The sequence below is a fragment of the Chiloscyllium punctatum genome, chromosome 19 (genome assembly GCF_047496795.1).
Source record: "Chiloscyllium punctatum isolate Juve2018m chromosome 19, sChiPun1.3, whole genome shotgun sequence".
NCBI classification, from domain to species: Eukaryota; Metazoa; Chordata; class Chondrichthyes; order Orectolobiformes; family Hemiscylliidae; genus Chiloscyllium; species Chiloscyllium punctatum.
The window spans coordinates 80,295,263-80,311,401 of record NC_092757.1 but is presented as its reverse complement, the minus strand read 5'-3'; the positions used below and the strand labels follow the sequence as shown (position 1 = coordinate 80,311,401).

Below are 16,139 nucleotides of genomic sequence, written 5' to 3'. Positions count from 1 at the left end.
ATCTCAGTCCCAACCCTCGGACTCAGCACCGCCTTCTTGACCTGCAATCTTCTTCCCGACCTCTCTGCCCCCACCCCCTCTCTGGCCTATCAACCTCACCTTAACCTCCTTCCACCTATCGCATTCCCAACGCCCCTCCCCCAAGTCCCTCCTCCCTACCTTTTATCTTAGCCTGTTTGGCACACCTTCCTCATTCCTGAAGAAGGGCTTATGCCCGAAACGTCGATTCTCCTTCTCCTTGGATGCTGCCTGACCTGCTGCGCTTTTCCAGCAACACATTTTTCAGATACATGAATGGGCAGGGAGCAGAGGGATACAGATCCTTAGAAAATAGGTGACCGGTTTAGATAGAGGATCTGCATCTGCACAGGCTTGCAGGACTGAAGGGCCTATCTGTGCTGTAATTTTCTTTGTTCTTTGTTCTTTTGTTTGTTATTACTGGGCAGTTCTTCTTTAAAAATTCATTTATAGGAAGTGGGTATCTCTGGCATGTATTGCCCACCCTTCGTTGTCTTTGAGAAGAGGGTGGGGAGCACTTTCTTGGACCGGTATGGTCCAGTTGTTGTAAGTGGACCCACTATGCCATTAGAGAGGGAGCTCCAGGATATTGACCCAGCAGTGCTGTAGGAACAGTGAAATCAGGATGGTGAGTGGCTTTGAGGGGACCTTGCAGTTGGTAGTGTTTCCATATATCTGCTGGACTTGTCCTTGTTAACATGAAGGATTCTTCTTCTCATCTTCGCCTTCATCTGACGTATGGCGATCCTTAAGTTAAATCACCATCAGTCATGTCTCTCGAATGAGAGAGCAGCCCCAAGGTCTGGTCAGACAATGGTAACTTCACCTTTCCCTTCTTAGTGGTCGTGGTTGTGGGTTTGGAAGATGCTGTTGGAGGAGCCTTAATAAGTTGCTTATGCACATGTAATTATTTAATTATGCAACTTAATTAGGATTATTGTATCTAAAAAGGAACTGACACATTGAAGTGACCCAAGGTATTGGAGTGACTCTTGCAATCTATCCATTTGCAAGTGTTAGCCTCTTGGGAAACTGTGACTGTAGGGAAGTCTGTTTTACCTTCACCCTCTGCTGAATGTCCACAAGGTGAAGTTCAGCCTACAATGCACTCTGCAATTACTGCATCGCCTAACCTGCCACCTTATTATTCCTGTGTTTCTTTCCTCGCAGACATACATGTTCTATGGTTTTCCAGGTGTGAACATTGAAGTTCCTGCTGTTCTTTACCCAGCTCCTCTGCCACAGTATGAAGGTAGTTCACCCATAAAGGAGCAAATAGGAAGTGCTACAAACTCTTCAAAGCAAGTCGGGGTAATAACATTTCTCCATAATATGATTAAAGTTGAAAGCCATTACAAATGTTGAGATATCTTTGTTCGAGTAAGCAAAATCATTTATGTAAATGATTTGGATGTGAATATGGGAGGTATAGTTAGTAAGTTTGCAGATGACACCAAAATTGGAAGTGTAGTGGATAGTGAAGAAGGTTACATTAGAGTACAATGGGATCTTGATCAGTGGGCCGAGGAGTGGGAGATAGAGTTTAATCCAGATAAATGTGAGGTGCTACATTTTGGTAGGGCAAATCAGGTTTAGGACTTATATACCTTAATGTTAAGGTCCTAGGGAGTGTTACCAAACAAACAGACCTTGGAGTGCCGGTTCATTGTTCCTCGAAAATGGAGTCACAGATAATGAAGAAGGCATTTGGTATGCTTGCCTTTATTGGTCAGTCCATAGGAGTTGGGAGGTCATATTGTTGCTGTACAGGTCATTGGTTAGCCACTTTTGGAATACTGTATTCAATTCTAGTCTCACTGCTATAAGATGTTGTTAATTTGGAAAGGTTCAGAAAAGATTTATAAGGATGTTGCCAGGATTGTAGGGTTTGAGATATAGTGGAAACAGAATAAGTTAGGGCTATTTTCCCTGGAGGGTTGGAGGTTGAGAGGTGACCTTATAGAAGTTTATAAAATCATGAGGGTCATGAATAGGGTGAAAAGTCAAGTATTTTCCCCAAGGTACAGGAGTCCAAAACTAGAGGGTTTAAGGTGAGAAGGAAAAGATTTCAAAGGGACCGAAGGGGCAACTTTTTCACACAGTGTGGTGCATGTATGGAATGACCTGCCAGAGGAAGTGGAGGAGGTTGGTATAATTACAACATTTAAAAGACATATGATAGCAAGGATTTAGAGGGATATGGGCCAAATGCTGGCAAGCGGGATAGATTAATTTAGGATATCTGGTCGGCATGTTCAATTTGGACCAAAGCGTCTGTTTCTGTGCTGTATATCTCTATGGCCCGATAAGTGGTGCCTGCTGCATGGAATCCCTACAATTTAAGCAGTATAACATCAAGAGTGCTGATTTTAGCTGCAGGCACTAGTGTAAAATGGATGATGCTGAATTGGTTGCCTATTATAAATGCAAGTTAATTTTGTGTTCCTTTTACTTCAATGGAATGAAGAATTGATTGATTGTGAGGGTGGTTAAAATGATATCACCCTTCTTATACTGTCGCTGATTGTTAAAATTACAGCTGAAATGTGTAGCTGATGCTTTAAAGAAAGAGGGTGAATCTGAGACAAGTGGTCAGTCCTTTCAGTGTTGATTATCTCCTCTCACTGTGAACCTACATTATCAGGCACTGCACTTTAAAGTCATATGTTTTATGTGAAGTACTTTGAAGCTTTTCTGAGAAACATGAGAGGATGCTACATAAGTATCTTTTTTTTTCTTCTTGAATGGTATTTCTTTTCAACACGATATGGGCTAAGTGCTGGCAAATGGGACTAGATTAATTCAGGATATCTGGTCAGGAAGGACAAGTTGGACCAAAGGGTCTGTTTCTGTGCCGTACATATCTATGATCCACCCCCCCCCCCCCCCCCCCCATCTTCCAAGCAGGTGTGAAATGTGGAACCTGTGGGGAAGGGTGTTTTATGGGTGTCATTGCCCTTTAAATGGAGAGCAGCATCCCATAGTTCAATTCTGTGTATTCTCAATTAGTGTCAGGCCTAGTTTTACTTTTGAGGAAGGGACTTCTCCTCTACCCACTTTATTAACTTGAAAGGCCTCAGGCTTATAAAAAGGGTACAGATAGGACAGATATCAACAACCGAAAGGATGAGATCAAATGGATCATCAAACCTTCTATAGCTGCCTTGAGAAGTGAAATGCAAGTGGGCTGCATGTGACCCTAGCCCATACGAAGAGTATCAGTGCTCTCTACTTTGTATTGATGTAGGGAGTAATTCTACAGTTTTTATATGTAGATTAGATTCCCGACAGTGTGGAAACAGGTCCTTTGGCTCAGCAAGTCCACACTGACCTCTGAAGAGTAACCCACCCAGTCCCATTTCCCTCTGACTAATGCACCTAACACTATGGGCAATTTAGTATAGCCAATTGACCTGACCTGCACATCTTTGGACTGTGGGAGGAAACTGGAGCACCCGGATGAAACCCACTCAGACACAGGGAGAATGTGCAAACTTCACACAGACAGTCGCCCGAGGCTGGAATCGAACCTGGGACTCTGGTGCTGTGAGGCAGCAGTGCTAACCACTGAGCCACCGTGCCTCCCCATGCTTTATTTAAACTACCCATCAATTTTCTTAATGCACATAATTTTGGGGCAGTGCGGTGGCTCAGAGGTTAGCATTCTTGCCTCACAGTACCAGGGACCTGGATTCTATTCAACCCTCAGGCAACTGTCTGTGTGGAGTTTGCACATTCTCCCCATGTTTGTGTGGGTTGCCTTCAGGTGCTCTGGTTTCCTCCACCGTCCAAACACGTGCAGGCTAGGTTGATTGGCCATGGTAAATTGACCATAGTGTCCAGGAACATGCAGGCTAGGTGGATTAGTCATGGGGAATGCTGGGTTACAGGGATCGGGTGGGATGCTGTTCAGAGGATCTGGGTGCTGACTGGCCTGCTTCCACATTGATTAGAAATGGTCATAGAATCACAATGTATGCAAAGATGTTATTACTCACCGATGGAGCAGGTGGGACTTAAAGCTGGGCCTCCTGGCCCTGGTGTAGGGCCACTACTGGTATGCCACAAGGTCCCTAATGCTGACTGCCCTTGGTAATTCCCAGGTAGTTTCTCATCTAAGTACGAACCAGGCCTGAGTCTGCTTAGTGTCTGAGATCAGACAAACTTGTGCCATAAACTAGAAGGTTTGTGAGCTGTCAGCTTTGATTACTTTGTTCAGATGATGGATTTCTTGATGGACAAGGGATTATTAAACTGGCAGTGTCTACTGTTTAGCATGTCTGATAAAAGATGTACAGAATGAAAGTTAATTAAATTGGAAAACCATGTTTAAACTCACAAAATATATCAATGTGAAATCCGAGCTGAGGTTGTTAATGAGTAATTCTTCTCCAGAAGTGATGATAGAGCTCCCCCAATGACTCAATGGGTAGGTCACCAACAAAAACTCAACTGAATGCAACAGAACAGGGCGATCCCTGATCTGTGTTTGGTTAGTTGATCTCAATCTAAGGTCATTAATGAGTCCTCTAGAATTAACTTTGAGGAGCCCAGACCAGAGGGAGGGAAAGAAATCAGCCTGGCATCTCAATCAGGATGCTGACCAACAATAATGACAATAGCAATAATCAGCACAAAAACAGTTTATATTTATATACAGTAGCTTCTTAGTGCAATAAAGTATCTTAAGGCTTTCACAGGAGCATCATAAAACAAAATATAATACCAAGAAATATGAGCTCTGATTGTCAAGAGCTGAGTTAGAGGTGGGTTTTGAGGAGTATCTTAAAGGGGGAAAGCAAGGTGGTGGAGAGGGTTAGAGAGAGTATTCAAAAACTTTGAGGCCTGGGCAAATGAAAATGTGGATATCAAAGGTGGACTGCTTAAAATCAGGGATACTTTAAATTCTGTAGCATTCAACAGGTTCCCCCATACTTTTTGTCAGCTCACTTAAATTAAGAATTACCACCCAGAGGATTATTTGTGCTTGGGAAATCCATTTTCCAAATCTAAGAGAAACAAATTTGGGTGCAAAGTATAGCTGGGATTTTAAATTCCTGCTGAAGAGTAGGGTCCTGCTTAAGAAATATTTTAGGGTATATCAATTAGGCACAGAGGGTCTTCCATTTTAAAAATATACATTTTAATTTTATGTTCTTAAAAAAGCATAAGAAAAAGAAATCTCGATCCAAAAACAAGAAGGAACAATTGGAAGATCAAAGTGAAGAGCAAAAAGAGACAATGCAGCAAGAAGTTCTCCAAGGAGCAGACAATGGGAGGCAAAGAGGAGGTGACTCAACTTTCAACCTCCTTCAAGGATGGAACAATTCTGATCAGATCGTGCCTTCTTTAGATGGAAAGGATCTTTCAAATTCCTTCTATCCCAGCTGGAAAAAAATAAATAGCTCTGATTCTGAGTATTCGGATACTGAGGGAGGAATCCAGACCAAACTGAGGTGAGTGTTGTGTTGTACAGTGAAACCAAGTTTGTACCTTACCTTAGACTAAGTTTGAAGTGTAAAGATCTACAGGGCCTTCTTGGCATTGCCTAGTCAAGGAAGACCACTTTCTGGTCTAAGTAGAAGAAGCTCTTCAATTGAACAAGAACTGGTTTATTGCTTGTTAACCATCAGTTGGTGGTTACACTGATATGATAGACATTGTTAGAGACGATAAGGCGGACTTTGGTTGGCATGGACCGTTTGGGCCTAAGGGCCTGTTTCCATGCTGGATAACTCTACAGCTCAATGACTGTATGACCTGGACATTAGGTCTTTTGAGATCCAAAGCCGTTCTGCCCACAAGTGCATATCACAACAACTAATCATTTAAGATCAGTCAGACCATTTTTCAACTTTGCCTTCCTGACAAGGAGCTATGCCTGTAGAAAGTATGTAGCAGACAACTCAGTGCACTGTATGTCTGAATTCTCATCGCATGCTCTGTGGAGCTTCCAGCATTACATATCTTCAGGAGAGAAAGAAGTGTAAGGGGAAATAATGGAATGGAGGAAATGAAATAAATTATCCCTACAGTTTCCCTTTTCTGATTATAGATCACTGCAAGCAAAGGTTCGCCAGGGGGCTTTGTCCTGCTTCCTTTCAACTATAAAGTCATTGGAGAAGAAGGTTTTATATGGCTACTGGTCTTCATTCATTGCAGATATCCCTAGCATTGGAAGCCCACAAGCTGTTTCCTTGATGACAATTGCTTTGAAAGATCCATCACCAAAGGTAAGGGGCTTGCACATTCATTTGCTGAACAGCAATTTGGACTGCTTTGGGATTTACTTCATTTCTGTATTGCCTTTATATCCTGTTGTTTGAACCCTATCTCAAGTTAGATACCAAGATATGAAGAGCAATGAGGAAATATTCATCTTGCTGTGCTGGCCTGAGGCACCAGTTGGAGATCACTGGATACTGCTCAAGAGTGGGAACGTTGACTGATTTTTCTTTTCCAGTAAAGGCATGCTGTGACTGCTACTCTGAGTTCAGTTGACTCAGGACAAGTCAAGGACCAATCCTGAAACCTTCATGACCTGCCTGGTTTTTGCAAAACATTCATCCACAGTGTCAGATTTCCAATTTGTGTTCTCTGATCCCTGACAATTTGATCCTCAAAGGCAGTGTTGTCCTTGTTGTACTTGAGATTTCTTCCTTGCTGGCTTGTCCTCTTAGAATTCTGTGTATCTGGAAATTTGAGATCAGTTAATTTCGCACCATTGCTTCATTGTTGGAGAACTCTGAAATTAGTAGATCAAAGCAAGTTGATGTAGATATAAATTGATAGAAATGGTGATTCAGCTCACAAAAATGACTTTGAATGAGATTACCATTTTTTTTTACTGATGGCTCAAAACCTGGAACACCTTCTGTAATAGCTCTGTGCATATCCTTACACCAGATGGACTGCAACAGCTCAAGAAGACAATTCACCACTATTTTCTCGAGGGGAACTATGGGATTAGCAAGATATTTTTCCCTTACCACCACATGTTCACATCCCATGAAATTTGAAAAGGAATTTTTTTTTAGTATTCACTAATGGGCATTGCTGGCTGGCCAACATTTATTGCCTGTTGAATTTAATTGAATTAGCTTTCTTGTCACATGGACTCCGATGAGTTCAGTGAAAAGTTTCTAAGTCACCACTTACTGAGCCATCATTGTCCCTAGGTACTACAGGTTCTTGAGTACAGAAAGAGAAATAATAAGTCCTGTGTTACAGACCTTCAAAAATGCAAAATCATGGTAATAAATTGGAAAAACTAAAGTTCAGAATAACAGTTCTTTCATGATAATATAATAATAAAAAAAGAAATTTAATGGAAAGAGGTGCTGGTGAGCTGCTTGAATATTTGCAGACCATGTGCTGTATATAGACCCACAATGCCCTTAGGGAGAGAATTCCAGGAGTTTGACCTGATGACAGTGAAGGAATAGTAATATATTTCCAAGTCAGGGTGGTGAGTGGCTTGGAGGGGAAATTGAAAGTGGTAGTGTTCCTATGTATCTGCTGCCTTGTCCTTTTTAGATGGAAGTCGTCATGGGTTTGGAAGATGCTATCTAAGGATCTTTGGTGAATTTCTACAGTGCATCATGTAGATGGTACACTGCTGTTACTAAGCATCTGTGGTGGAGGGAGTGGGTTATAGTGGATGTGGTGCCAATCAAGTGAACTGCTATGTCCTGAATGGTGGCAAGTATCTTGAGTGTTAGAGCTGCACTCAGCGAGGCAAATAGGGAGTCTTCCATCTCACTCCTAACTTGTGCCTTGGAGATGATGGACAGACTTTGGGAGGTCAGGAGGTGAGTTATGTGCTGCTGTATTCCTAGATTCTGACCTGTTCTTGTTATATGTGGCCCCTGAGGGTACATGTTTCAATTCTGTATAGCTAGCAGGTGAAAGTCTGGATATTGCAGAATAATTTATAAGCTACTGTACTAATTTTGTTTTTGTGTCAGGTCCGTGCAGCTGCTCTCCAAGCCTTATCAGCCATCTTGGAAGGATCTAAGCAGTTCCTGTCTGTTGCAGAGGACACCAATGATCATCGGAGAGCTTTCACACCTTTCTCTGCAACATTGGCTTCCAACATTAGGGAGCTGCATAGATGTCTACTGATTGCCCTAGTAGCAGAGTCCTCCCCACAGACACTCACCCAGATAATCAAGGTAAAACAGATTACACCAAGACCACGTATTCATTAATTATCTTTCAGCACTTGACTTGATGAAGCTCTAGGATATTTCTTCTGTCTCATTTGGATCATTGAGTTTTAAGAAACTCTTTTGTGATATAAGGAATTTTATCTGTTGTCTTGGGCCAATGCCTATGTTTTAGTCCAGTATACATCAACACTTTAATTATCTGCAGCATTTTCACATGATAGAGCCTTGTCAAGATATTGACAGCTGCACATCCAACTGTAAGTTCATAAGATATAGGAGCAGAATTAGGCCATTCAGCCCATCGAGTCTGCTCTGCCTTATGATCATGGCTGATCTGCTCCTCACCCCTATTTTCCTGCCTTCTCCACATAACCCTTCAACTCATTACCAGTTAAAAATCTTTTTAACTCCTCCTTAAATTTACTCACTCTCCCAGCATCTACTGCACTTTGGGTAGCAAGTTCCACTGATTCATAATATTAATATTAATTTTGGCCAGAATTAGTTTTCTCTATCTCTATTTTGCTGATATGTAATTTGCTATGTTTTCAGAGTTAAATATTTCCTCCTTCACTACAGTTCATGATGTGTGTCCTACACACTAACCCTTTGAGAGAAGTAGTTTCTCCTCAATTCTGTTTTAAATTTGCTGCCCTTATCCTAAGACTACGTCCTCTTGTCCTAGAATGCCCCACAAGCAGAAGCATCCACTCCACATCTATTTTATACATACCTTTTATCACCTTAAATACCTCAATTTGATCTCAATTAGTCAGCCAATCCTCTGTCCAGGCTAATAAATACTCCCAATGCCATGTGCTCTGACCTTTATTAAGTAGCCTTATATGTGTGCCTTATTGAATGCCTTTTGGAAATCTGAATATATTATATCTATTGGTTCCCCGAGGTAAAATATAACATGCCAATCTCCCAGTGACAAATGTTAGGCTTTTAGTTACAAGTTTCTGTCTCCCTTTTTGAAAAAGGGTGTTACACTGACAGTTTACCAATCCTCTGGGACTTCAGAATCTAAACATTTTTAGAAGGTTACAACCATTGCATCCACTATCTCTGTAGCTGTTTCCTTTAATATTCTGGAACACAACTCATCAGGTCAAAGAACTTATGCAGCCTCCCTTGATTTAATATTTTTAGAATTATATTTAGTGTTTTCCATTGTGAAAGCTGAAGAAAGTGTTTGTTCAACTCTACTGCTATTTCCAGGTTGTACATTATTAGTTCTCTGGCCTCATTCTCTAAGGGATCTACGTTCACTTTTGCCTCTCTTTTTAATATATGTTTAAAGAAGCTCTTACAGTCAATGTTTACATTGCTTACTAGTTGAGGCTCCTAGTTCATTTTTCTTATATGGTCATCTTTTGTTTTTATTCAACTTTCACAATCCTTTATTGCTAATCTCTATTACATATGTTCTTTTTCCTTTCAATTTGATATTACTTTTTAACTTCCTTGGATAACCATGGCTGGTTTATCCCCAACTAGAATTATTCCTCTTCACTTACTTGATAATATTGTGTTTTTCTTTGGCATATAATGATATTTTAATGATACCTCAGTGGTAGTAAGCTGATTTCTGTCAATAGATGTGATTTCATAATTGGCTCCAGGACTTGGTGGCACAACTTTTATTTCAATGCAGTTATGAGATTGCCAAATTACTGGAGGTGCCAACTTTTAGATCATATGTTTAGACAAGGCCCTATCGTTAATGTTATGATTTTGTTTTCTGTTATTGAATCAGTGCCTTGCTAATCTGGTAACCAATGTACCATACAACCGCCTCAAACCAGGACTCCTTACCCGTGTTTGGAACCAGATTAAACCCTACAACCGCCGCAAAGGTTTGTGTATCAATTTGTTTGTTTGCAAGTAGATATCCAGTGTTGCTTTTGGGTCAAGAAGTGGAGACATTAGAGGGAAGTAGGAATGATGAGCTGAGATAGGGAATAAAACTTGTAGTTACATAGTGCATTTCAGCAGCTTGCGTTGTCACAAAGTGCTTCTCAGCCAATTAAGTACTTTTTGAAGTTCATTTACATTTGTAATGAGGGAAGGGCAGGCAAGAGTTATGTGGATGAACTGTAGATTGAGCATAGAGGCAGATAATGAAAAAGCTAGTGGATCAGATGTGGACCTAAGAAGACTTTTAGCTTTTTGGTGTTTTTCTATATTTCCTGGGCATATGTGAGAATTCTTATGATGACTTAAGGGAAGTTCAAATGTTTTCAAAACATCCTTTAATATCTAGATTGAGGTCCTTGTGGTACAGTTAAAACATCTTTACTTTTTGGCCAGAAGGTCTATTTTTGGGTCCCATGCCAGGACTTACTGGTCATGGAAGGAGTGTTCATAATGTGGCCCATACAGGTTGATTGTCAGCCTGTTATTTCCATAATGCCTGTGGCAGGCAATATGAATGGGAGAGTTTCCAGGTCAGTTGTAGTGCAAAAGGCAATGGCAAATCACTGCAGTACTTTGCCCAGAAGCATGGACCAATGCAGTGGAAATCGGTGGCCTAATCTTTGAAAACCAGGATGGGAGATAAGACAGACCAACAGTATTTGGTTCTTTTAGAAACAGTGAGACTGAAAACTAGGTCATGAACCTATATTGAATCAACTGTCCCTGATTCCAGAAAATGCTACTACATCAACCGACAAAAGGAATAAAAATAAACCCGAATCGCCCAACCCATCACCACAAATTACCATACTTTTCTCTCTGACATTTTCAATTTTGAGATAGCTTTCATGCTATCTTAATGTTCTGTACCATTAGTGAGTTTGAGAAGGTTTGTAGCTCAAGTTGAGTTTCTGGGTGTAGGTTTGCTGGCTGAGCTGGAAGGTTTGTTTTCAGATGTTTTGTCACCGTACTAGGTAACACCATCAGTGAGCCTCTGGATGAAACACTGGTGCTATGGCCTGCTTTCTATTTGTGTTTAGGTTTCCTTGGGTTGGTGATGCCACTTCCTGTGGTGATGTCACTTCCTGTTCTTTTTCTCAGGGGGTGGTAAATGGGATCTAAGTCAATGTGTATTTTGATTGAGTTCCAGTTGGAATGCCATGCTTCTAGGAATTCTTGTGTGTGTCTCTGTTTGACTTGTCCTAGTATGGGTGTGTTGTCCTAGTCAAAGTGGTGTCCTTCCTCCTCTGTATGTAAGGATACTAGTGAGAGTGGGTCATGTCTTTCTGTGGCTAGTTGGTGTTCATGTATCCTGGTGGCTAGTTTTCTGCCTGTTTTGTCTAATGTAGTGTTTGTTACAGTTCTTGCACGGTATTTTGTAAATGACATTAGTTTTGCTTCTTGTCTGTATAGGGTCTTTCACGTTCATTAGCTGCTGTTTTCGTGTATTGGTGGGTTTGTGGGCTACCATGATGCCAAGAGGTCTGAGTAGTCTGGTAGTCATTTCCGAGATGTCTTTGTTGTCGGGGAGCATGGCTAGGGCTTCTGGATGCGTTTGTCTGCTTGCTTGGGTTTGTTGCTGAGAAATTGTTTGTTGCTACCATCAACATCAACCTGACCAAGGAAACACTGACCACACTATAATAAGAACCAAAGACACATACACCAAACACCACCAACTTCATTAGCAAGGACAGTATCGCCATTCCAGTGGACCTATGCCTTACCACCCACTTCACCTTCACCTTCAACAATAAAATCTACAGACAAACCAACGGAACACAAGTGGGATCTCTGATATCAGGATTCTGAGCAGAGGCAGTAATGCAGAGACTTGAACAAACTGCTCTGTCAACCACCCAACCCAAACTTTGAGTCCGCTAATTGGATGACACCTTTGTCATCACAAAACAAAACAAATTAGAGGAAACCTTCTTCAAAACCATCACTAATACCCTTATTGGCATAAAATTCACTAAAAAGGAGAAAAACAACAACAAACTTCCATTCCTAGATATCACAATAGAGCGAACAGCTAATGGGCAGCTTCAAACCAGCATCTACAGGAAAACAACACGTACGGACCAAATATTGAACTACAGAAGCAATCCTCCCAACATCCTAAAACAAACGTGCATTAGAACATTACTTCAACGAGCCACCATACACTGCAACACAGAGGAACTACGAAGACCAGAGAAAAATCACCTATACCGTGTATTTAAAAAAAAAACAGGTACCCAATGAACATAGCACCACTCTAATCTTGACTCTGATCTTCAGCATCTGCAATCCTCACTTTCACCCAATGAACACAATCCACTGATTTCTCAGCAACAAACCCCAACAAGCAAACAAAACACATCCAGAAACCCTAGCCATGCTTCCCTACATCAAAGACATCTCGGAAATGACTGCCAACTACTCAGACCTCTTGGCCTCATGGCAGCCCACAAACTCACCAATACATGAAACCAGCAGCGAATGAACTTGAAAGACCCTATATGACAACAAGCAAAACTAATATAATTTACAAAATAGCTTGTAAGAACTGTAACCAAAACTACATTGGAAAACAGGCAGAAAACTAGCCACCAGGATACACTAACACCAATTAGCCATAAAAAGACAGGACCCACTCTCTCTCACTAGTATTCTTACATATAGATGAGGAAGGACACCACTTCAACTGGTAAGATGGGGGGAGGCGACCCAGGGAGATACTGAGGAAAGAGATCAATCTGAGACCAGTACAGTTGAGAAAAGAGTCATGGCAGGCAGGAACAAAGCAGAGGACAAGGTAGGATTGATAATTAAACAGCATTTATTTCCGTGCAAGAGGTCTAACAAGGAAGGCAATGAACTCCGGGAATGGTTAGGATCATGGGGCTGGGATATCATGGCAATTATTGAAACGTGGCTCAGGGATGGACAGGACTGGCAGCTTAATGTTCCAGGATATAAATGCTACAGGAAGGACAGAAAGGGAGGCAAGAGAGGAGGGGGAGTGGCATTATTGATAAGGGATAGCATTACAGCTGTACATAGGGAGGATATTCACAGAATTACATTCAAGGAAGTTATTTGGGTGGAACTGAGAAACAAGAAAGGGATGATCACTTTATTTGGATTGTATCATAGACCCCCCCTAATAGTCAGTGGGAAATCGAGAAACAAATTTGTAAGGAGATTTCAGTTAAGGTAGGGGATTTTAACTTTCCAAACATAGACTGGGACTGCCATAGTGTTATGGGTTTGGATGGAGAGGAATTTGTGAAGTGTGTACAAGAACATTTTCTGATTCAGTATGTGGATGTATCTACTAGAGAAGGTGCAAAACTTAACTGACTTTTGGGGAAATAACGCAGGCAGATGACTGAGGTGTCAGTGAGGGAGCACTTTGGGGCCAGTGACCATAATTCTATTAGTTTTAAAATAGTGATGGAAAAAGATAGACCAGATCTAAAAGTTGAAGTTCTAAATTTGAGGAAAGTGAATTTTGACGATATCAGGCAAGAACTTTCAAAAGCTGATTAGGAGCAGATATTCGTAAGTAAAAGGACGGCTGGAAAATGGGAGGCCTTCAGAAATGAGCTAACTAGAGTCCAGAGACAGTATATTCCCAGTTAGGGTGAAAGGAAAAGCTGGTAGGTGTAGGGAATGCTGAATGTCTAGAGGAATTGAGGGTTTGCTTAAGAAAAAAAAGGAAGCTTATGTCAGATGTAGACAGAATACAACACGTGCGTCCTTAGAGTATAAAGGCAGTAGGTGTCTACTTAAGAGGGAAATCAGGAAGGCAAAAAGGGCACATGATTAGCTTTCGCAAATAGGTTTAAGGAGAATCCAAAGGGTTTTTACAAATACATTAAGGACAAAAGGATAACTAGGGAGAGAGAATAGGACCCTTCAAAGATCAGCAAGGCGGCTTTTGTGCGGAGCAGCAGAAAATGGGGGAAATATTAAACGAGTATTTGCATCAGTGTTTACTGTGAAAAAGGACATGGAAGATATAAAATGTACGGAAATAGATGGTGACATCTTGAAAAATATCCATATTACAGAGAGGGAAATGCTGGATGTCTTGAAACGGGTAAAGGTGGATAGATCCCCAGGACCTGATCAGGTGTACCTGAAAACTTTGTGGGAAGCTGGGGAAGTGATTGCTGGGCTTCTTGCTGGGATATTTGTATCATCGATAATTACAGGTGTGGTGCTGGAAGGTCGGCTAACATGTTGCTAACTGGTTGGCTAACTACTTAAGAAAGGTGTTAAGGACAAGTCAGGGAGCTATAGATCAGTGAGCCTGACATCGGTGTTGGGCAAGTTGTTAGAGGGAATTCTGAGGGACGGGATGTACATGTATGTGGAAAGGCAAGGACCGATTAGGGATAGTCAACATGGCTTTGTGCGTGGGAAATCATGTCTCACGAACTTGATTGAGCTTTTTTTAAAGAAGTAACAAAGGGGGGAATCTAGGATGGCGACGATCTGAGAAGATCACACTGCAGAGCTTCGCATCGCAGCAGGAGCAGGACGGTTCTTTCACCCACCCAACCCAGGTCATCAGGATTTCTTGGGGTGTTGGAAAGATTGTGGAGCCCCAAGAAACATTTAAAAATTGACTTACCTGTATTTTCAGCTGTTGAGAAATGCCTAAAAAGGGAGGAGGAGCATCTGAGGCCGGGCCTGCAGCTCAGCCTTCAGCAGCCTCAGAGCAGATTACTCTCCAGGACCTGGTGAACCAGCTCTCGAAATCTCGCGAGATGTTGGGGAAACAGATTGAAGAGAAGTTGGCTCCAATCTCTCTCGTGCTGCAGAAGCATGAGCAGCAGCTGGGCGACTTGGAGAAGAGGAAGGATGAGGTGGAGCACAGGGTCACAGTGGTGGAAGCTGATGCCAGTTCATTCAAGGAAGAGATCCAAGCCCTGAAGACGCAGGTTCATAATTTGCGTGACCAAGTGGATGATCTTGAAAACAGGGGCAGGAGAAAAAACATTCGGATCATCGGTCTGCCCGAGGGTAAGGAAGGTGAGCGGCCTGCGGAATTTGTTGAAGATTGGCTTCCGAATTTCCTTGACTTGGAGACTGGCATGAGAGGATTGAAGATAGAGAGGGCTCACTGGATCACAGCACGGAGGTCGGGTCTGGGTCAACACCCTCGTCCTGTCCTGGTGCGGTTCCATCATTACCGGGATAAGGAGAGACATGGAGGCTTCCAGACTCCAGGGGAAGGATCCAAAGGCTCTAATTCACGAGGGGTCTAAGATCATGTTTTTTCAGGACTTTTCAGCGGCGGTGAACCAGAAACGAAAATCATATGATGGTGTCAAGAGAAGACTGAAGGAGCTGGGGATTCAGTACTCCGAGATATCCGTTAGTGCTTTGGATCACCTTAGATGGATCCATGCATCTCTTTGACATATCGGAGAAGGCAAGAGACTTTGTGGACAAACTAACCTAGTTTAAACAATTGTAGTACGTATAAATATTGTTGCTTGGGTATGCGTTTATCATTCTGTAAAAGAAATGGAGGAAATCCTGTTGGAGCTTTGTTTTTCCCCTTTTTTTTTCCTCTATTGATAATAATTTGGTTCAAACTATGTCTGGCAGTGGTTAAGATGTACATTTTAAATTTCTAAGTTAGGACATACCAAAGGATGGGTGGGGTATTTATTCCCCCTTTTTTAAATAAAAGAATTTTTAAAAAATTCATATTGATATTCTTTGGGGTGTTTATTCTTTTTAGCTTGTGCTTGCGATGCGGCTCTAGCTGGGAGAAGTGAAGGTGGTTGAGATGATTAGATGCCTATTTACGGGAAGTTCAGGACAGGTAGTTTCCCCCTCCGGCAGGGGGTGAGTTCCCCTACTCAGCGATATTGGCGCTTTATATATTGGTTTGTTTTCTGGTTTTTGTTGTATTTTATTTTTTTATAATTTTGTATGTTTGTTAAATGTAGTGGTTTTAGTTTATGTAGTTTTTATATTTGGTGGACCATGCGACACTAAGGCTCAGCAATTTGTGGTTCG

At 41.7% G+C, this 16,139-nt stretch overlaps 1 protein-coding gene across 1 annotated transcript in view; it reads left to right on the top strand.

Annotated features, from left to right (window-relative positions):
• heatr6 (HEAT repeat containing 6) overlaps positions 1-16,139 on the top strand; it is a 67,963-nt gene that overhangs the window by 26,653 nt on the left and 25,171 nt on the right. Inside the window, exons 7-11 of the mRNA XM_072589803.1 lie at positions 1,189-1,329; positions 5,185-5,474; positions 6,074-6,251; positions 7,986-8,192; positions 9,952-10,051. Coding sequence (XP_072445904.1) covers positions 1,189-1,329; positions 5,185-5,474; positions 6,074-6,251; positions 7,986-8,192; positions 9,952-10,051 — 916 coding nt within the window. The remainder of the gene's footprint in view (positions 1-1,188; positions 1,330-5,184; positions 5,475-6,073; positions 6,252-7,985; positions 8,193-9,951; positions 10,052-16,139) is intronic.